This window comes from Triticum urartu, chromosome 7A, assembly GCF_056163025.1.
Source record: "Triticum urartu cultivar PI428250 chromosome 7A, HENAU_Tu73, whole genome shotgun sequence".
NCBI lineage: Eukaryota > Viridiplantae > Streptophyta > Magnoliopsida > Poales > Poaceae > Triticum > Triticum urartu.
In genome coordinates, this window is record NC_141879.1 from 272456390 (window position 1) to 272477885 (window position 21496).

General features: G+C 48.4%; 2 protein-coding genes across 2 annotated transcripts; both read right to left on the reverse strand.

Annotated features, from left to right (window-relative positions):
* Positions 1-2848: 2848 nt before the first annotated feature.
* Positions 2849-4059, reverse strand: LOC147959292 (uncharacterized). Its single transcript, XM_087532589.1, has 6 exons — positions 3967-4059; positions 3769-3912; positions 3555-3692; positions 3445-3465; positions 3168-3192; positions 2849-3096 (listed from the first exon to the last, which is right to left on the reverse strand). The coding sequence occupies exons 1-6, from the start codon at positions 4057-4059 to the stop codon at positions 2849-2851; spliced, it is 669 nt and encodes a 222-aa protein (XP_087388715.1).
* A 245-nt stretch (positions 4060-4304) lies between these two features.
* Positions 4305-5541, reverse strand: LOC147959293 (uncharacterized). Its single transcript, XM_087537979.1, has 4 exons — positions 5433-5541; positions 5043-5360; positions 4468-4569; positions 4305-4360 (listed from the first exon to the last, which is right to left on the reverse strand). Exons 1-4 carry the CDS (start codon positions 5539-5541, stop codon positions 4305-4307), a joined length of 585 nt encoding a protein of 194 aa, XP_087394105.1.
* Positions 5542-21496: the final 15955 nt, after the last annotated feature.

Consider the following 21496-nt stretch of genomic DNA (forward strand, 5'->3'; position numbering starts at 1 on the left):
TTATGTTTTCATGAATATATGTGAGTTCTTGATCCTATCTTGCAAGTCTATAGTCACCTATTATGTCTTATGATCCGGCAACCCCGAAGTGACAATAATCGGGATCACCCCCGGTGATGACCGTAGTTTGAGGAGTTCATGTATTCACTATGTGTTAATGCTTTGGTCCGGTAGTCTATTAAAAGGAGGCCTTAATATCCCTTAGTTTCCACTAGGACCCCGCTGCCACGGGAGGGTAGGACAAAAGATGTCATGCAAGTTCTTTTCCATAAGCATGTATGACTATATTCGGAATACATGCCTACATTACATTGATGAATTGGAGCTAGTTCTGTGTCACCCTAGGTTATGACTGTTACATGATGAACCACATCCGGCATAATCCTCTATCACCGATCCATTCCCTACGAGCTTTCCATATATTCTTCTTCGCTTATTTACTTTTTTGTTGCTATTGTTATCATAACTACAAAACACCAAAATATTACTTTTGCTATCGTTACCTTTTGCTACCGTTACCACTACTATCATATTACTTTGCTACTAAACACTTTGCTGCAGATACTAAGTTTCTAGGTGTGGTTGAATTGACAACTCAGCTGCTAATACTTGAGAATATTCTTTGGCTCCCCTTGTGTCGAATCAATAAATTTGGGTTGAATACTCTACTCTTGAAAGCTGTTGCGATCCCCTATACTTTTGAGTTATCACTTCTCCGACTCATATCTCAACAACACTCGACAGCAAATAGGAAGAAGCGCTCATCCAGTTCCTTCGTGAGAACTGGGACATCTTTCCATGGAAGCATTCTGACATGCCAGGTATACCCAGGGGACTGGCTGAGCACCGTATGCGAGTCGACCCAAAAGCAAAGCATATCAAAGAGCATCTCCATCGGTCCGCCGTGGAGAAGAGGAAGGCAATTGGTGAGGAGGTGGCTCGGCTTCTGGCATCTGAGTTCACCCGCGAGATATACCACTCCGGGTGGCTCACTAATGTTGTCATGGTCCCCAAGAAAGACGACTCACTCTGCATGTGCATCGATTTCAAGAATATCAATTAGGCCTGCCCGAAAGATCATTTCCCTCTTCCCCGCATCGATCAAATTGTTGACTCGACTGCGGGACGCGAGCGTTTGTCCTTTCTGGACTCTTATTCCGGGTACCATCAGATCCGACTGTATGGTCTTGATGAAATCAAAATAGCTTTTATCACCCCATTTGGGTGCTTTTGCTATGTTACCATGCCCTTTGGTCTCAAGAATGCTGGCGCCACATTCATGCGCATGATTCAGAAGTGTCTGTTCACTCGAATCAGTCGGAATGTGGAAGCATACATGGATGACATCATGGTCCAGTCACGTAAAGGTTCCGATCTACTGACTAACCTTGCCGAAACCTTTGCCAATCTGAGAAGGTATGATATCAAGCTTAATCCATCAAAATGCACATTCGGAGTCCCAGGAGGAAAGTTATTCGGTTTTCTCATTTCCGAACGAGGGATCAGTGCAAACACAGAAAAAGTTGGTGCAATTCTCCGAATGAAATGCCCTGTGTGTGCATGATGTCCAGAAGCTTACTGGTTGCCTGGCCGCATTGAGAGGATTCATTTCTCGTCTCAGTGAAAAGGCATGACCTCTTTACCGACTGATGAAGAAGTCTGACAAGTTCGAGTGGACTCCTGAAGCTGACGCAACGTTTGTAGAGCTCAAAACCCTGCTTTCCACCCAGCCGGTGCTTGCTGCTCCAATCAGGAAAGAGCCTATACTGCTTTATATCGCAGCCACTGGACAAGTTGTCAGTACAGTGCTCACGATCGAGCGGGAAGAAGAAGGCAAAGCCTTCAAAGTTCAGCGCCCAATGTATTACTCCCTCCATTCCTTGATATAGGGTGTATAGTTTTTTGTGAAAAAATTCAGATTGTAAGGTGTATTCCTTTAGTTGACTCTTTTACCCCTACAGAAGCTACAACCCACGCATGACCTTCCTAGAAAAAAGGAGAAGGCAAATCCCCATCTCGTATATGATGTGCATGCATGCTGTAGTTTTGTTAGGAAAGAGAAGATTGCATGCACTAGTGCATATCCCGCCGGGCTATTTATAGAGAAAAATCTTCTACCGTCCTTTTATTCATTCTTTTGTGTGAACCAATCTGTCCGCCTCTCTTTTTTCTCTCACATGGAGAATCAGGATACCAAGCCGGTGGACTGTGCTCCCAAGGACGGGGAGAAGGTGAAGCCTCTGACTTCCGTTCCATCAGGAAAAGATGAGACGAAGCCGGCGGCCATGCCATGCTTGGAGTGTCATCAAGTGGCTGGAACAATGAAGGACCCAGTAATTAATTGGCTGACAAACATGGGTTCATACGTGTGTTCGGTCTGCGGCGAGACTCGAGTTTTGTTCGAGGCGCCGTCAAACAAATCTTCACCGAGCAACTTCGAGAATAAATGCAGTGACGATGAAGAGCATGGAAGCGACTCGGACGCGGGATTCAAAATTAGGGAGTTCGTGAAAATGAAGTACACGTCCGCGGACATGTAATAGTTGATCGACAACATAAATAAATTTATCGTGGTAACTCTATTTTGTTGATCTTTTGCATAAATAAATTTACTGTGGTACCTCTATTTTGTGGATCTTTTGTCCGAGTACTTCTATTGTTGCGAGTGACTGTAAAAAAAGCATGAAGCCAAGATTATTGAAACATTGCCATCCGGTTACATTATTCAATCCAACTGAAGAAACCCATCCACTAAAGATTATTGATGACACTGTCGTATACTCTACTAAATTCGATTACATTATTCAAGACCATTGCACGACAAACACTAAGAATTGAATGGCGATCGCTAAACATCAGGTAGGGATTCAATGGCATCATTAACAATGTTTGCAGCACATTGTAGTGCCACCGGGAGATCGCCGAGCCTCTCTCTCACAGCCTTGCGCATGTGCGGAACTTTGTAGCGGTTTCCTCCAAATTGCTTCAAGACTTCTATCACGCAGGATTGGAGAGTGAGGAAAATTCTGTTGCTTTTCTCAGCTGGATACTCATCGAATGCCTGCTGCACCTTCAACACAATGTCCTCAATACAACCTGCACAAATTGACAAATTCAGTGCAACTCAAAATTAATCGTATTCAAAAATTTCTAAGTTCTAGTAATACCTGGAGACAACTTCTGAAAAAGAGCCTGGAGTGCTGCAAAAAAACCTAAATCTAGAATATTTAGGTCAGGGGAGTTTGGAGGCTGGCATGTGAGACGGATGTCCCATCCTTCAGCTTGAGCCGCGGCGACAAACTCCGCATCATCTCAAGGGATGTGGGTCTTTGCATTATCCTGCTGTACATATATTGGCATGCCACGCTCAGCCGGAGGCCATCTCGCCCTTATGGCGGGAATAAGAAAATTAATCATGTACTCCCAGACTACATTTTTAGTTACCGCGGGGAGTACTTTGGTGACCTGCACAATGCAAACAATTAGTCACCATGTTAGATATACTTTGTGGATCAAAAACAAATTACTCATCATGCAAATACAACACTCATTACCATGGTTCCAGCATCTATGTTCTTGCTTTTTCTCTTTGCCGCTTGGTATGTGAAGGGCCAAATCCCAAGTTTTCCATCAAAAATCATCATGTCGTTCGCATCAAAGCGTGGCCGAGCTACCACAGCCAAAAACATCACCTACACAAGAATATCTACTATCATGCCAATCTTAACAATACAAATATTGAAATTAAAGAAAAAACACATTTCTGACCTTCTCAATGAAAATTTTGCTTTGCGTGCTACGGTATGGATCTTCTTCATCGATCGCCAAATAGTAATTCTGGCTACCGCGTGAACGGTAGAACCATTTCTCGTCAATGTGAATGAAGTTGTACATCTCTTTGAATTTGGGATCCTGAGGAACAGTATGCTCATCAAACATTGACAAGCAAAACCTTACTCGTCCTACCTTGTTTTCATCCGTCAATGTGGATTTGATGGCATTTGTGTGACGCCTCAACAGGCCCTCCTTCAAACGACGCCATAATGTCGTCTTCGCCATGTGCAACTCGTTTGCCAAATCTTTAAGAGTTGTTCTTTTCCTCAAATCCACTTGTTTGATAACCTCTGGATCGAATTCTATCCTCTTGCGGCCACAGTTTTTTTCCCGTTTGTTTTCCAGTGCGTGTATTCCACCAGCTTCCTTGCATTTCTTCCACCAGTTTTGCACTGTCCGCTGAGGTATGCCTGTAAGGTCAGACACCTCTTTGGACACTCCTGGACTCAATACCCCAGCTTTGGTCCTCTCTAGAACCATAGCATATACAGTATGCTTCTCATGGAGTTGATACCACCTTCTTTTCCTAATCATTGTACCATTGGCATCTGCAGATTATATTGATGATTAAGCAATGTTCATTGTGCACCTATAGATTAAATTGATGATTAAACAATGTTGGTTACAGTTTACCTGAGGCTCCTCCATTCCCATCGCCTTCGACATTGGTATCTTCCTCTTGTTCTTGCTCTACATGCTCCTCAGAATCACCAAGTTCAGCATTCTCTTGTGCTTCTGCAATCAAAATTATGCTTACAAATTTGGCATATGCAGCACTGAGAATATAAAAGGTGAATATGTACGAAAGTAGCACCAGAAACACGTGATCTGCATGTACGCATGATCTACATGTACAGATGATATGCATCTACACATGATCTGCTTGTACTGATCCTACTAGCATGGTTAACTAGCACGATGTTCAGATTATGGACTACCTTGAGTTGCACTAAGATTCCTACTCTCCTAGTCCTACACCTGATGAACTACACATAATCTAATCAGTTATGGTCAATATCTACACTATCGTACTGCTGTATCTAATCAGACCAAAACTACTACTGCATGTAATCAGGATGTATCAGGAGTATAACTGTTGCATCAAATCAGTTATGGACATGAACGACACCTAGTGCCGCATCTAATTAGAACTACACCACGAAAAAAAACTGCAACACCAATATTCAGAATATGGACGATGTACGTACCTTGAGTTGGACAGTGAACAGGCCACCTAGTCACCGAATTAGGGCCACGCCTTGACCCCGCAAGTCCAAGCCGGTGTCCACTGCGTGCATGCCCGTCGTCCTCCCTGCCGCCCCCCTCACCGTTTCCTCCCGCCATTGCTCGGTTGACGACTGAACCTACACGCTGAGCAAGTCCTGATCGGCCTATGCCTCCTCGTCCAAGTCCTGATCGAACAACGTTTCCTCGTCCATGTCCCACGCCCGGACCCCTTACTACTCCACCTGCTAGGCCAAGCCTTCGTCCCCGACGTTGATGGGAACTCTCTGCCAGGTCTTCATCTATGATGACACCAGAACTCAATCAGCTAGGGAAGAACGGATGCAAGAACGGATGAACCAAATTGGACATACCTTGGTCGGATACGACCCACTCATAGTCGTAGTTCAACTCGGCCGCATCCTCCTCCGCCTCGTTGCCAAGGCCATCCCAGTTGATCCACTCGTAGCGGCGACCAGCCATTGGAGATGGCGACCAGGAAAGAGAGATGGCGAGCGGGGGACAGGGATGGCGATCGGGAGAGAGAATGATGAGATGGATAGGTTGGGAGGGGAGGATTTATAGCCCCATCTTCTCCAATTTCAAAACAAAAATTTTCACATAGTGGCGCCATTGTCTTTCCCTCCCCTGCTGAAAATTTTCCGTGAGCAAAATCTTCAGGAATGCGCGCGGGAGAGAGTAAAGAAGCTGCGCGCGCTCGCTTGCTCGCGGGAAAATGCGCGGGGACGATGGAGAGGTAGCGATCAGGGGAGAATAAGTCAGAGAGATATTGTGGGATTTGTGTTGGGCTTAATAAGGAAGAAAACTCCCAGCGATAGAGAGGATCGTGATTTGCCTAATTTTCTCTCTAGTCTCACGTGTTTGCGCCAGGGGCTTTTACGTCCAAAACCAACGAAATTTCCCCTCCCAGCCAACGCGTTAACATTCATGCAAAAAAACTATACACCCTATATCAAGGAACGGAGGGAGTATATTTCTGAAGTCTTAACCCCGTCCAAGTAGAGATATCCTCATTATTAGAAGTTGGTTTATGGAATTTATCTGACGACAAAGAAAGTTGCACATTACTTCTCAGATCACTCGGTTTCAGTTGTTAGTGATGCTCCATTATCAGAAATTCTAAACAACAGAGATGCAACTGGTCGAGTGGCGAAGTGGGCGATTGAACTCCTTCCGTTAGATATCAAGTTTGAGGCAAAGAAAGCAATCAAGCTGTAACACCCACAATGCGGCTATATCTCCCATGTGTCCGGGCACGACCTAGAGGCATAGCCGCATGGTAGGCTTGTCGCAAGAGGGGCAATCTTCACACATCCCATGTACTGAATAAGAAAGGGATAAAGAGTTGGCTTACAATCGCCACTTCACACAATATGAATTAAACATACATCATCCAGAATACAATCAAGGTCTGACTACGGAACCAAAATAAAGAAAGACAACCCCAAATGCTAGATCCCCGATCGTCCCAACTGGGCTCCACTACTGATCAACTGGAAACGAAACAACACAACGAACACAATCTTCATCGAGCTCCCACTTGAGCTCAGTTGCGTCATCTGCACTGGTATCATCGGCACCTGCAACTGTTTGGAAGTATCTGTGAGCCACGAGGACTCAGCAATCTCACACCCGCGAGATCAAGAGTATTTAAGCTCATGGGTAGGAAAGGAGTTGTAAGGTGGAGCTGCAGCAAGCACTAAGCATATATGGTGGCTAACTTACGCGAAAGAGAGCAAGAAGAGAAGCAAAGCACGGTCGTGAAGCGAGAAATGATCAAGAAGTGATCCTGAAACTACTTACGTTCAAGCATAACACAAGAACTGTGTTCACTTCCCGGACTCCGCCGAGAAGAGACCATCACGGCTACACACGCGGTTGATGCATTTTAATTAAGTTAAGTGTCAAGTTCTCTACAACCGGACATTAACAAATTCCCATCTGCCACATAACCGCGGGCACGGCTTTTGAAAGTTCAAAACCCTGCAGGGGTGTCCCAACTTAGCCCATCACAAGCTCTCACGGTCAAGAAGGATGTTCCTTCTTCAGGGAAGACCCGATCAGTCTCGGAATCCCGGCTACAAGACATTCGAAAATGGTAAAACAAGACCAGCAAAGCCGCCCAATGTGCCGACATCCCGATAGGAGCTGCACATATCTCGTTCTCAGGGCAACACTGGATTGTCCAAACTTCCGGTATGCCAGCCCAGAGTTGCCCCTGGTGGCCACCGGTGGCTGACAGGTTCAGACCAACACTTAGACAAGCACTAGCCTGGGGGGGGGTTAAAATAAAGATGACCCTCGGGAGCGTGACTCCCAAGGGGAAAGTATAGGTGGTGGTGAGGCAAATGGTAAAACCAAGGTTGGGCCTTGCTGGAGGAGTTTTATTCAAAGCAAACTTTCAAGGGGTCCCCATAACACCCAACCGTGTAAGGAACGCAAAATCAAGGAACATAACACCGGTATGACGGAAACTAGGGCGGCAAGAGTGGAACAAAACACCAGGCATAAGGCATAGCCTTCCACCCTTTACCAAGTATATAGATACATTAATTAAAATAAGAGATATTGTGATATCCCAACATATCCATGTTCCAACAAGGAACAAACTTCATCTTCACCTGCAACTAGTAGCACTATAAGAGGGGCTGAGCAAGGCGGTAACATAGCCAAACAACGGTTTGCTAGGAAAGGAGGGTTAGAGGCTTGACATGGCAATATGGGAGGCATGATATAGCAAGTGGTAGGTATCGCGGCATAGCAATAGAGCAAACAACTAGCAAGCAAATATATAAGTGATTTCGAGGGTATGGTCATCTTGCTTGAGATCCCATAAGGAAGAAGAACGAGTCCATGAAGAAGACGAACCAATGTAGTCGAACGAATCCTCACAACTCTGAAACCGAAGCTAACGAGAGAAACAACCCGGAAAGAAGCAAACACTAGTAAACAACCATCACATAAGCATGGCATGATGCACAACCAAGTATGAGGCATGTCCGGTTTAATGAGGCATGGCATGGCAAAATGCAAAAACAATCATACAAATTAAGTGGAGCTCAATATGCAACTCTGTTGCATATTGATGAAACACCACGTGTCTTATTTAGTTCTCTCTCATTCAGGTACCCAACAATATTAAATGTTCTTAAACATGGCAAGGGGTGGAGCAACAGAAAACTACCTATCTAGGCAAGTTTAAATGAGGCCAGAACAACAAACAACAAGTCCGAAAACTCCTCATGTGCATATTTTAGGTTTGGTACTATTCTATCCTAAACCATATTTTAGAATTGTTTAACATGTAAAGCAAGTACACCATGTTAATCTAGGCATTTTTCTACCCCATTTACATATAAAGTTTATTAAATTTGGTGCTACGGTTATTAAGTTATGAAATAAAGCATTTTAACAAGGCATATGAGCAAAATTAATGCAAACAAAAATTTAAACATCTCAAACATGCATGAGAGTTGGATATTGTGAAACTAGATGAAATTCTAGTCATGTTTCATATATAAAATATTTTAATATGATGCACGGTTATTAAGTTATTATATGCATGATCAACAAGGGTTTTTCTGTAAAACTGGTGGTCTCTGGAAAAAATAGCAAAATCGCAGGTCAGGAAAAAAACAATATGGGCCGAAACTGCTAGGCTAGGGCTCTCACCATGCGCTTTGGCCCAGTTGGTTATGCTGGGCCTGGTGCGGTGCGGGAGTGGCTGGAGCTGGCCAGTGGCTGGATAGGCCCACGTGGGCGGCACATGGTCAACGGGCAAGATGAGCGGGCATCCTCTGCTCGATTGGAAACAGAGATGCGGCGGTGCTAGGACTTGGCGAAGGAGAAACCTCTCCGGCTAGGCGAGGACGGGGCAGTGGTACTTGGCGCGGCGGCGGAGCTGGGCCCTGGAGCGAGGCGGCCCACCACGTGACGCGGAGGAGGCGAGCGGGACGCTGGGGGATCAGAGGATGCAGTGGCGGCCCGGCACGACGGCGAAGTACGGGCAAGCACAGGCGAGACGAGGGGACTTGGCGGGGTGACGGCTCCCTGGTGGCGACGAACGGCTGCAGTACTTGGCGCGGCGAAGGAGAGTTTCTTGCTCCGGTGCTCGTCGTGCGCCATGGAATCGATCCACGACGAAGGTTTTGAATAGGGAGGCGGCTTGGAGCTTCTGGCAACGACGATGAGCGAGACAAGGCGGGCACGGCGGGACTGACGACCGACTCCATAGCCGCGGGTCCAGGGAGGCACGGCTCTGGCGGGCAGGGGCCGGAGACGAGGTACGGAAGGACGGCTTCCATGGCCTCCTCATGTTCCTGTAGAAAGAGAGAAAAGAGAGAGATTTGAGATGGGAGGGAGCAACAAGATGAATAGGGAGAAAGGAGGGGTGGAGCGGGGACGCTGGGTCCTGCTGGTGCGGCGGCTTGCTGTGGTGGTGGATCGGGCAGGCGACGAGTGGTTGGTCTGGTTGGACATTCAAGCAAGGATTTGGATCGGGGAAGAACCCGAGGTCGGAGGAGACAAGAGGAGTGGCGGCGGCAGCTAGGAGGATCCCTAGAAATTAGGGATTTGGTCTCGGGTTAGACTAATATATATAGCGACTTGGTTAGGTTAGGGGCTATCTCGTCCCTCCGATCAAAATCGGACGGTCAGGAAAAATAGGCTAGGGAGTCCAAATAAGAAAACGGTGATGTTTTGTAGATGTTTGGGGATGATCCGGACCCAACGGTGACGACTGCCCGGATCGGGTCCGGGGAAGTTTCGGACACGCACGCGAGGGGTCGGTTGGAACTTGTGGGCTGTGCAAAAGGGCTCGAGCTGAGAGAAGAGAAGAGAGAGAGGCCCGACGACTATTTCCGGAGACCGAAAACGTCCGACGATAGACCGGCTACTATTGCCGCTATAGTTATCCGGTTGGGCTATCAAACGGACTCTGAATGCGATGAAACTTGGCAGGCGGTCTACTGAGAACATAACAACACCGCACGCCAGCTTTCATCCCATTCCGAGAACATTTTCCGGCCACTTATAAAATAATATTTTAGACATGCCACGGGCGCGTGCGAGTGTGTCTGGGTTCAGAACAGATATTGGAAGGAACGGGGAGACCAGGACGGATGCAAGTTTCGAAAACATGCAGATACAATGCACATGATGACATGGCAAGATGCAACATGCAAGAAAATGACAAGGGAACAACAACGTATAACTGGAAGACACCTGGCACAACTGTCTCGGGGCGTTACACAAGTCCCAAGCAATAGCAGATTTCCCCGCCGAGTGGAGTGAGCAACAACAGCTGGCTCAAATTCACTCGGAACATTGGACTATGTTCTTTGATGGGTCCAAGATGTTAAATGGTTCTGATGCTGGGGTGGTTCTGGTATCCCCGCGAGGCGACAAAGTTAGTTATGTTCTCCAAATTCACTTTGATTTCTCCAACAATGAGGCTAAATATGAGGCACTTCTGTACGGGTTGCGTATGGCCATTTCACTCGGCGTCCCCCGCCTGATGGTTTACGGCGACTCAGATTTGGTGGTCAATCAAGTGATGAAGGAATGGGATATCAGGAGCCCAGCTATGACTGGCTATTGTAATGTAGTGAGGAAGTTGGAAAAGAAGTTCGAGGGATTAGAGCTCCACCACATACCCCGAGTCAAGAATCAAGCAGTTGATGATCTGGCAAAGATAGGTTCCAAGCGCGAGTCTATCCCCAGCAATGTGTTTTTGGAACATCTCCACACTCCGTCAGTTCAAGAGGATCCTTTCACGGAAGAGCCCCCGCAACCGAAGAGTTCCACCGACTCGACTGAGGTTGAAACTCCAGTCGTGGTCGACCTGATCATGGAGGTTTTGGTCATCACCCCTGATTGGATGGTGCCATATGTTGCATACATACTCAGAAAAGAACTTCCAGAGGATGAGGATGAGGCCCGTCAGATCGTCCATTGATCCAAAGCATTCACCGTGATAGGTGGACGACTATACAGAGAGAGTGTGACCAGAGTTGCTCAACGATGCATTACCCCAGAGGAAGGTCGAATGATTCTCAATGATATCCACTCGGGGACCTGTGGTCAACATGTGTCCTCTCGGACAATCGTGGCCAAAGCATACCGAGCAGGTTTTTACTGGCCACGTGCAAATGAAATGGCAAAGGAAATAGTCTACAAGTGTGAGGGCTGCCAGTTCTACTCCAACATGTCTCACAAGCCCGCTTCATCCTTGAAGACCATTCCACTCGTCTGGCCATTCACTATTTGGGCGTTGGATATGGTTGGACCCCTGAGGACCAGCAGAAGTGGTTTACTCATTTGCTTGTAGCAGTCGACATGTTCACTAAGTGGATCGAAGCCAAGCCTATCAAGAGTCTCGACTCAAGCACTGCCATCAGTTTCATCACAGAACTGACGTTCAGATATGGAGTCCCTCACAGTATTATCATGGATAATGGCCCCAACTTTGATTCTGATGAGTTTAGAGCATTCTGCACCTCCCAGGGTACTCGGGTCGACTACGCGTCTGTCGCGCATCCGCAGTCGAATGGACATACAGAGAGAGCAAATGGTTTGATCCTCCAAGGGCTGAAACCCCGGTTGATGCGTGACCTCAAGCACGCGGCAGGCGCTTGGGGTGGATGAGTTGCCTTCCGTCCTTTGGGGGTTGAGAACAACGCCAAATCGGTCGACTGGTCGAACTCCCTTCTTCATAGTCTATGGGGCTAAAGCCGTGCTGCCAAGCGACTTGCTTCACAACACGCCCCGAGTGGAAGTTTTCTCAGAAGCTGAAGCAGAGCAAGCTCGGCAAGATGTTGTTGACCTTCTGGAGGAAGAGAGAGAGATGGCCTTGATCCGGTCAACCATTTATCAACAAGACCTCCATCGATTACATGCAAGAAATGTGAGAGGTCGAGCATTTCAGGAAGGAGACCTGGTGCTTCGAGTGGATCAGCAATGGCCTCACAAGCTTGCTCCTGCTTGGGAAGGTCCCTTCATCATCACCAAGGTGCTCCACAATGGAGCTTATCACCTTTATAATGTTGAACACAAGAAAGATGAGTCACGCGCTTGGAACGCGGATCTGCTCTACCCTTTTAACACTTAAGCACTCGGGTCAGCGAGTTGTAATAAGAATTGTTCATTTTGCTTACCAAAAACAAGATTTTTGTGGTGCCTTGATGATTGTTATCCTATCAAGTTGTGTGTTCAAATCCCCCAGTGAGTGGCTTAGCCGCGAACCTGATTCGCCTAAGTTTCTAAACTCCTACCGAGTTGAGAGAAATCCTCCCACTCAGGGCTTAGCTGCAGTCCCGTACTCGCCTAAGTTTAAAAAATCCTACCGAGTGGAGAGCAATCCTCCCACTCGGGGGCTTAGCTGCAGTCCCGTACTCGCATAAGTTTAAAAAAAACCTACCGAGTGGAGAGCAATCCTCCCACTCGGGGGCTTAGCTGCAGTCCCGTACTCGCCTAAGTTTAAAAAATCCTACCAAGTGGAGAGCAATCCTCCCACTCGGGGGCTTAGCTGCAGTCTCGTACTCACCTAAGTTTAAAAAATCCTATCGAGTGGAGAGAAATCCTCCCACTTGGGGGCTTAGCTGCAGTCTCGTACTCGCCTAAGTTTAAAAAATCCTACCGAGTGGAGAGCAATCCTCCCACTCGGGGGCTTAGCTGCAGTCCCGTACTCGCATAAGTTTACAAAATCCTACCGAGTGGAGAGCAATCCTCCCACTCGAGGGCTTAGCTGTAGTCCCGTACTTGCCTAAGTTTAAAAAATCCTACCGAGTGGAGAGCAATCCTCCCACTCGGGGGCTTAGCTGCAGTCCCATACTCGCCTAAGTTTAAAAAATCCTACCGAGTGGAGAGCAATCCTCCCCCTCGGGGGCTTAGCTCCAGTCTCGTACTCGCCTAAGTTTCTAAAATCCTACCGATTGGAGAGCAATCCTCCCACTCGGAGCTTAGCTGCAGTTTCATACTCGCCTAATTTAAAAACCATCCCGATCCGCAAGGACGGCGAGATGCAGGTCGTACACAGCACCTAGTGCTCTTGTCATTGACCCACTCGACGGAGCTGCGTCGGAAGTACAATGTCCGCTCCATCCTGATCCGCAAAGACGACGAGATACAGGTCGTGCACAGCACCTAGTGCTCTTGTCATTGACCCACTCGACGGAGCTGCATCACAAGTACAATGTCCTCTCCATCCCGACCCGCAAGGACGATGAGGTGCAGGTCATGCACAGCACCTAGTGCTCTTATCTATGACCCGCTCGACGGAGCTGCGCCACAAGTATAACCTCTGGTCCATTCCGATCCGCAAGGAGGACGAGGTGCGGGTCGTGCACAGTACCTAGTGCTCTTGTCCATGACCCACTCGACGGAGCTGCGCCACAAGTATAACGTTCGCTCCGTTTCGATCCGCAAGGACGATGAAGTGCAGGTCGTGGACAGCACAAAGTACCCTTGTCCATGACCCACTCGACAGAGCTGCATCACAGAGTTAGTGGCAATTCCGACTGAAGAATCAAGTTTCACTCAGAGTCAAGGGATTCAAAAGTAGCAAAGGTGAAGACAAACATATTCAAAGAAAAACAAAGTTCAGATAAATCTCGCAAGGTCTAGAACCGCAGATGAAAGTACTCGGGCATCCGGCCCGAAGGAGTTTTAATGGTTACAAAATCACTCGGCATTCCAAGGCAAATTGAATTAAAGCTTAAAGTTTGTTCACTCCTCTAGAGGAGGACTGTCTAGCTCGACGAACTCGTCCAAGTCAATTCCGTCCGCGATGCGAGTGGCTGCTTCAATGAAGGTCTCCATGAAGGACTGGAACTAGCGATGTTTCATGTTAGAAACCTTGAGCGCTGCCAGCTTCTCTTCCATGGCCTCCTTGCAGTGGACACGAACCAGGAACAGGGCCACATCAGCTCCAATCGGGCATAAGACTTCTTCCATGCTTGCACTCAGCCGGGGATCTCATTGAGTTGAGTCATTAGAGACTCGAGGTCATTTTGGAACCTCTCCTTCGGCCAGAGCGCTGTGTCGACTCGGGAAACTGCCACCTTTAGTCAAGCCAGATAATCCACGATGCTGGCAAGACGAGATTCCAGACGGAGCACAGTCATGGCGGCTTCATCCCGAATGGGAGAGTTGATGGGATCCAAGTTTGTCTCGATTCGTCCAGCCTCTTCCTCAAAGTTCTGGTAAAACTCTGCACAGCACAGCGAAATGATGAGTCAAAGAACCATCTGAGAAATCAACAACTATCAGGAGAAACCAGTCGACCAGGAAGAAATACCTTCAAGCATGAGTAATAACTTCTTGGCGAGTCCCCCCAGATAAGCCTCCAGCTCATTTCTCTTCCGAGAGAGATCTTCAATCTTGTCGTTCAGGGCTACCTTGTCCTTCTTCAGACGTGTCACATCCTTGTTAGCTTCGGCAAGAGCAGTCTTCATCTTGGCGTTGTCTTCCTCTAACACCCCGACTGAAGCCAGCTTCTTATCGGCGAGTGCTGTTTTCTCTTGGGCTTCCTTCTACGCCGCAGCAAGATCAAGGTCTTTCTGTGCCAGAACCTACCTCATTTTCTCTAAAAATAATAATAAAAACACTCGGTTCAGAAAGAAGAACGAGGATATGACTCGAGAGACAATCCAATCTCACAGTCGACAAGTTTTTTACCTTCCATACTCGTTGTTTCGTCCTTGGCTTTCTGCAAGTTCTGCCTGGCCAAGTCCAGGTCAAGATTGAGCTGGATCTGCCCCTCTCAAATTCAGCAAATTGGGATATGAGTTCACAGGATTTCTGAAATCAGTAAATAAGATATATCAGTGGATAGAATCAAAGATTATTTGCTCCCGGGTGATGAAGTACAAATTCAGGATTTTATGACAAAAAGAGTTCTAAGACTACTTTAGAATCAAACATTCAACAATAGTCTCGGGGACTACACCCAGTGGGTGCACTTGGCGTGCCCCCACTGGTTTGGTTCAGTACTTGACTTGATCAGTCCAGTCACCCCAAAAAAGAGAGAGAATTGCAACGGCAATATTGGGTCTCAAACCACCGCTGACTGCCCGCAGTCGATTGTGGTCTCGAGGACTACACCCAGTGGGTGCACTTGGCGTGCCCCCACTGGTTTAAGAGTTCACTCGACAGGATCAGTCCAAGACCGAGTGGATTTATTATCTGCAACGATCTAAGACCCCCGCCGAATCAAACAATCGACGGCGGTCTTGGGGACTACACCCGGTGGGTGCACTCTGCGTGCCCCCACTGATTCAAAAGTTCACTCGACACTGATTCAAGTGAAGACGGTTGTAAAATAAAAGAGTACACCCAGTGGGTGAACAGATGCACATGAAGTTCGAAAAAGTGTGAAAACGATCATCCACAGACATCTTACGAAAAAGAAAGCAACAATTTTCAAGTATCAAGTTAGAGGATCAGTCAGAAATCAACTAACCTGGACGTTGGCTTGGAGAGATGCACTGGCGTCATAGGCAGCTTGGCTGGTCTCATGCACCATCTTCATTCGCTCCATCATGAGTCCTGCTTGGCGTATAGCTTCTTTAGCAACGCTCGCCTGGTCCTCCGGGACATGATGGGTGACGAACAGCGGAGACGGTGGAACAGTTGCAGCAATCTGAGGATCTGATGTATGGAGTTGAATAGATGAAGCGGGATCTTGGGCAGTCAATGCTGGTGGATGTTCAGTCGGCATAGGTTCGGCAAAGGTGACAGAGGCCCGATTGAGGTCTCCAGTCTACTGGATCACTGGTTCAGGCACTATTGTCGTCTAAGCCGTCTTGCCAGTCGACACTTTCCTGCCCAAGTTCCTGCCTCTCCTTCCCATAGGCCTTAGAGGCGCTTCTTCATCATCGTCTGGAAGTTCAATCGCATGTTGCGGCATTGCAAAAGAATCAACCATAATATATCAGTCGACCTACAAATCAATTGATGAAGTGGATGCAAGATGGCAGAGTCACACTTTCTCTGGAGGTGGCCGCATCTTCCATCTCCGCATCATCCTCATTCCTGTAAATGTCCACTGAGGTCCCAGAAGTAGCAGCACTGCAAGTTCCCGAACATACTTGGTCAAGCAAGAAAGCGAGTCGAGGTCTGCTTAAGAAGTCCTTGCATAAAAGGAGAAAACAAAACACTTACCCGGAGGCGATAGGGACGTCGATCTTGATCTTGGGCAGAGTCTTTCGAGGCTTAGGAGCCACTATCTTGGGTTGCTTCGGCGCCTTTTCAGTCGAGATGGGAGAGGAAGTCCGAGTGCGCTTCGAGGTCTACGCAATTGCCTTGCCACGGATGCTCGTGGGGTCATGGGTCTGCTTGGAGCGTCTTTCAGTGCGAGGCGGAGAGTCGACCTCCTCGCCATTTCTTGAATCCTCACTCTCCTCCTCCTCATCGTCACTGGATCTCCAATCGCCACTTTCTCCCCCACTCGCCTCTCCCTCCTGATCCTGCTCTCCATTGGGCATTGAGTACATGTCAATGTAAACCTGCAAGGCAAAGTATAACATAGACATCAGTCGAGCACGAAGACAGATACAAATCAGAATGAAGAAGCACTCGACAGTAAAAGACAAACCTTTTCAGGTTTATGACCAGCGCAGAATGGTTGAACTCTTCAGGACCCCCAGGGGTTATCTTTGTTTCCAGTGATGCCCTGCAACCACAGCTCCACTATCTCTTCGGTGACGTCCTCCGGGTGGATCCGAGTGGTGTCCTCAATGCCCGAATACATCCACATAGGATGGTCGTGGGCCTAGAGCGGCTGGACGCGTCGAATGAGAAACACTTCCAGAAAGTCCATGCCAGTCACGCTGTCCCGAACTAATTGGACTACTCGCTCCATCAGCATACTCACTGTCGGTGTCAAAACCGGCGGATCTCGGGTAGGGGGTCCTGAGCTATGCGTCTAGGCGGATGGTAACAGGAGGCAGGGGACATGATGTTTTACCCAGGTTAGGGCCCTCTTGATGGAGGTAAAACCCTACGTCCTGCTTGATTTATTCTTGATGATATGGTATTACAAGAGTTGATCTACCACGAGATCGGAGAGGCTAAACCCTAGAAGCTAGCCCATGGTATGATTGTTGTTGTCCTACGGACTAAAACCCTCCGGTTTATATATACACCGGAGAGGGTTAGGGTTACACAAGGTCGGTTACAAAGGAGGAGATATCCATATCCTTACTACCTAGCTTGCCTTCCACGCCAAGTAGAGTCCCTTCCGGACACGGGACGAAGTCTTCAATCTTGTATCTTCATAGTTCAACAGTCCGGCCAAAGGATATAGTCCCGCTATCCGGAGACCCCCTAATCCAGGACTCCCTCAGTAGCCCCTGAACCAGGCTTCAATGACGATGAGTCCGGCGCGCAGTGTTGTCTTCGGCATTGCAAGGCGGGTTCCTCCTCCGAATACATCACGGAAGAATTTGAATACAAGGATAGTGTCCGACCCTGCAAAATAAATTCCACATACCACCGTAGAGAGAATAATATTTCCACAAATCTTAATCTGGTGACACGCTTTGGAAACATGACATTAGGCCATGGCTCGGTGATTATTCGAACCGTTTTTCTTCAAACGGCTCCACACATAACGCGAGGCGGTTTCTTGACACGTCTTCTCAAAGCAGAGATCGTGTTCCCCTAATTACAGGATTCTCATCAATACGGTCGTGGGGTAACCCAACCGTGCCTAGGACTCCTCGATTTTAGGCAAGTCCCAAACGGCCACTAGGAGGACGCTTGATATTCACCCTTTTTATAAAGGGACAAGGCTTTTACTTTTTTCCCTCCCGTGCTCAATCAAATCCTTCCCCCGCCACAAGTTCTAACACCCAAAGCCCAGGTCAGGTGCTTCGGATCTTCAGTCATGTCCGGATCTAGCCTTCAAGGCCGGTGGATGCCCTCCTTCGTTACGGAAGAGGATATCAAGAAGTTGAGGGAGGCCAGATACCTGACCGCCGAGGTTTCGCATCGGCTGCCTTCCCGAGGGCAGGTCGTTCCTACTCCCGAACCCAACGAGAATGTTGTGTTCATCTCCCACTTCCTCCGAGGTCTAGGCCTAACTCTGGATCCCTTCGTTAGGGGTTTGATGTTCTATTACGGGCTAGATTTCCACGATCTAGCCCTAGACTCCTTTCTCCACATCTCGGCATGTATTGTCGTATGTGAGGCCTTCCTCTGCATTACCCCTCACTTTGGCCTGTGGCTCAAGACCTTTGACGTGAAGCCGAAGATGGTCGAGGGGCAGCATGTAGCCTGCGAAGGCGCGTTAATAAGCAAGATCGCTGGAGCTCCATGGCCAAAGGGTTCCTTTCCAGAGGTGTCCAGATTATGGCAACGGGAGTGGTTTTACATCACAGCTCCCAGGAGTGCCAAGTGGGTGGCTGCCCCTGCTTTTCGCTCAGGCCCTCCACCACAACTGATGTCATGGATTAGCAAAGGGCTGAGCTGGGGTCCAGCCAGGGATGTGCCTATACTGCAAAGCCGCATTCAAGATCTCTTCGAAGGAGATTTCAGTCTGGTTATGGTGGTGCAAGTCATGCTGGTTCGTCGAGTCCAGCCTTGCAAATGTCGGCCCCTCCGCATGTGGGAGTTCAACCCAGAAGGACTGCGCACTATTCAGAATTTCCTCGGCCTGACACACTAGGAGATGTATAAATCATTCTTCGGACCCCAAGTAGAGTGTCCGGATACTACCGAGGACGTGGGCCTGAGCAGCAACCGCACCGCCGACCAAGTAAGTAATCCTCTAGCCGAACACACCGTCTTTCATTTATCATGACGTCATTCTGAGAAATCGCTCTTTGACCAGGACTGGCTAACAAAGGCGAAGATGATTCGGTGTTCAGCCCCCCTTCCTGAGGGTTTGGACAATCCGGTACTGGAAAAGATGCTCGAGCTAGCACCTTGCCCAGAGCCCTCAAAGGAAGATAAAGGGGGGAATAATGAGGGCGAAAGCGGGCCCCCATCGCTACTAATTCCAATCGAGGGAATGAGCACCTCCGTGAAGGAGGATAACCAAGGGGAAGAATCTGACCTTCTCTCGCTTTGGGGAAGGAAGAGGACTGCCTCTGAAGAATGGAAACCAAGGTTTCCAAACGGGAGAAGAAATCTCCACCAGAGGGTCCTGCCTTGGAGGGTGCTCTTGCCGCACAAAGTACGCGCGGGGATCAGCCCTCTAACGAGCTGTAAGTAATCAAAAAGTACTTTAATAGTGAAAATATACTACCTTACCTCTGAGGAAAATAACCGAAGCATTTATCCTGCAATTCGGATCTTAGCCCTTCTCAGCAGAGCTCGTCTTCGGGGGATCTTTTTCCGGAGATGGTGGAGAGCGGACTCCCCCGCTCAAGAAGTGGGCGACCTTGAAGTGTCGTCACAGAGGGCCTCGCCGGATCAGGTGAGGCCAGAAGATAATCCTATGGTCGCCCGAAATCCCCAGTGTCCGGCTCTTGAAGAGAGCAACCAAAAGAATCCGGCACCGTCTGGTATGCGGTTGGACGCGCTGAGGGATCTGCTAGAGCGAGCGACTATCTCAGAAGAACATCATACATTGATGGGTATGGTGATTGAAAGGATTTCGTCCACCGAAAGCGGGTTGCATGAAGCCTTTATGAGTCTACTGATGGGTTTTGAGGTACGTGAAATGATATACATTTGTGATAGTACCGCACATTTTTAGGTGTGCCCTGTGTAGATAGTAGCCCCTGAGACTCTGGTTGTCATCGAGAACAGCGGCAAACAGAGGATCGTAGTCCCAGGTAATAACCAGACCGCCTTCATGTGCAGGTGGTTGAAGCTCCGGTGGCTAGCCGGACTTATGGGTTTGCCGAACTAAAGCGACAACTGGATGCGGCGGATGTCGACATCGAGCTTGTTAACAAGTGGCTCGACGAGGCACAGGGTAGGTGATTTTTCTGGTGAATGTCACATGGTAAGAGCAGCATGATGCCAGCATCTTTAATATGTTGTGACTGCAGATGGAGCTACCACCGTGGAGACCCTTCGGGCGGAGCTTGCCCGAGCCAAGGAGCAAGCAAGGAGTAATAATGCGGCCGCTTTGAAGGCGGCCGAAGAGTTAAGAGCCGAGAAGGCCGCGCATAGCGAGACCAAAGAAAAAATGGCCAAGATGACTGTAAAGTTGAAAGACATTGCCAACCGCTGCCAGCTTCTTGAAGAAGAAAATCGGGCGAAGGCGATGGACCTAGAAAAGGCCACGATGGCGACCAAAGACACCCGCTCTGCAATGAGAGCGAGGAAGGAAGAGTTGCGTGAAGCCGGGGATATTGTGGCTGGAAAGCCTTTTATGCTGCAGAGGAAGTTCGGAGATCCGTGGTATGCCCCTCTGGATCGGCTGTGGAGTTCGGCAGACGCATATCTCGACTTGGCGGCGACCGCTGTCGATGCGGCCGAATACTTCCGAGATCAGACGGATCGTGAAGTGGGCAAGCTGTTCTGGTCGCAATTCAACGTTCCAGAGCGTCCGTTCCCATTGACTGATCAGCTTGCCGAATGGGCCGAACTCAATAGATTGTCCGGACTCGCCATGCAGTCCGTCGTAGATCATCTGTGGCCGGAAAGGCCGAAGCCGAACATCTATTTCAGCTTGGTGCAGCAGTTCCTTGGTGTGGTGCCGCGTATTAATGCGATGAAGAGGTCGGCGTGCATAGAAGGCTCGCGGATGGCCCTTGCCCGTGTCAAAGCATACTGGGCGGAGATGGATGCCACTACTGTTGCAGCACAGGGTTCGGCCATAGGCCGAGTGGCTGCCAAGCACTATTTCGAAGAAGTTCTTGAGGGTGCTCGTTTGATAGAGGCCTAGTGCTCGAAGAATATTATGTTTGAGTGACATGTATTCCCATTCTAAAAACAATGTTTATGAAATTTATTAAGGCTGTATTTATACTTTTTCCTGAAAGTACTATGATGCCTCCTGTGCGGCCGTTTATGTATATATGTATATAACATTAAAGATTGCAGTCGTCCGCTTCAACCCCCACGCATATAATGTGGAGGTGTTCGCAGAAGACACGTGTTCACACTTAATCCAACGTATTGGTCCTATTAAGGAGGTGATAGCGCAGCGAACAAGGCAACCAGACTATAATGCTTTAACACTTTCACTTAGCCATAGGAGTTTGACGGTGGGGCTACTATATAGCCCCTGGTGGCTCCACACTCTCCCGAATTCGGGGCGCATACATGCCTGGCCGGGAAACGGCCCTTCGTTAAGGCGGAGGAATTCTAACATTCCGATAGGTCATCGAGTGGTTGACCAGTCTCACGCTATATCATGACAGTCAGTTTTCGGCTTTCTCTACTGAGGTGATCGTCCGGATGAACCGGGGCACAATCGCAGTAGTTCTCCTGGTGCCGCCTTAGCCGATAGAGCGGAACG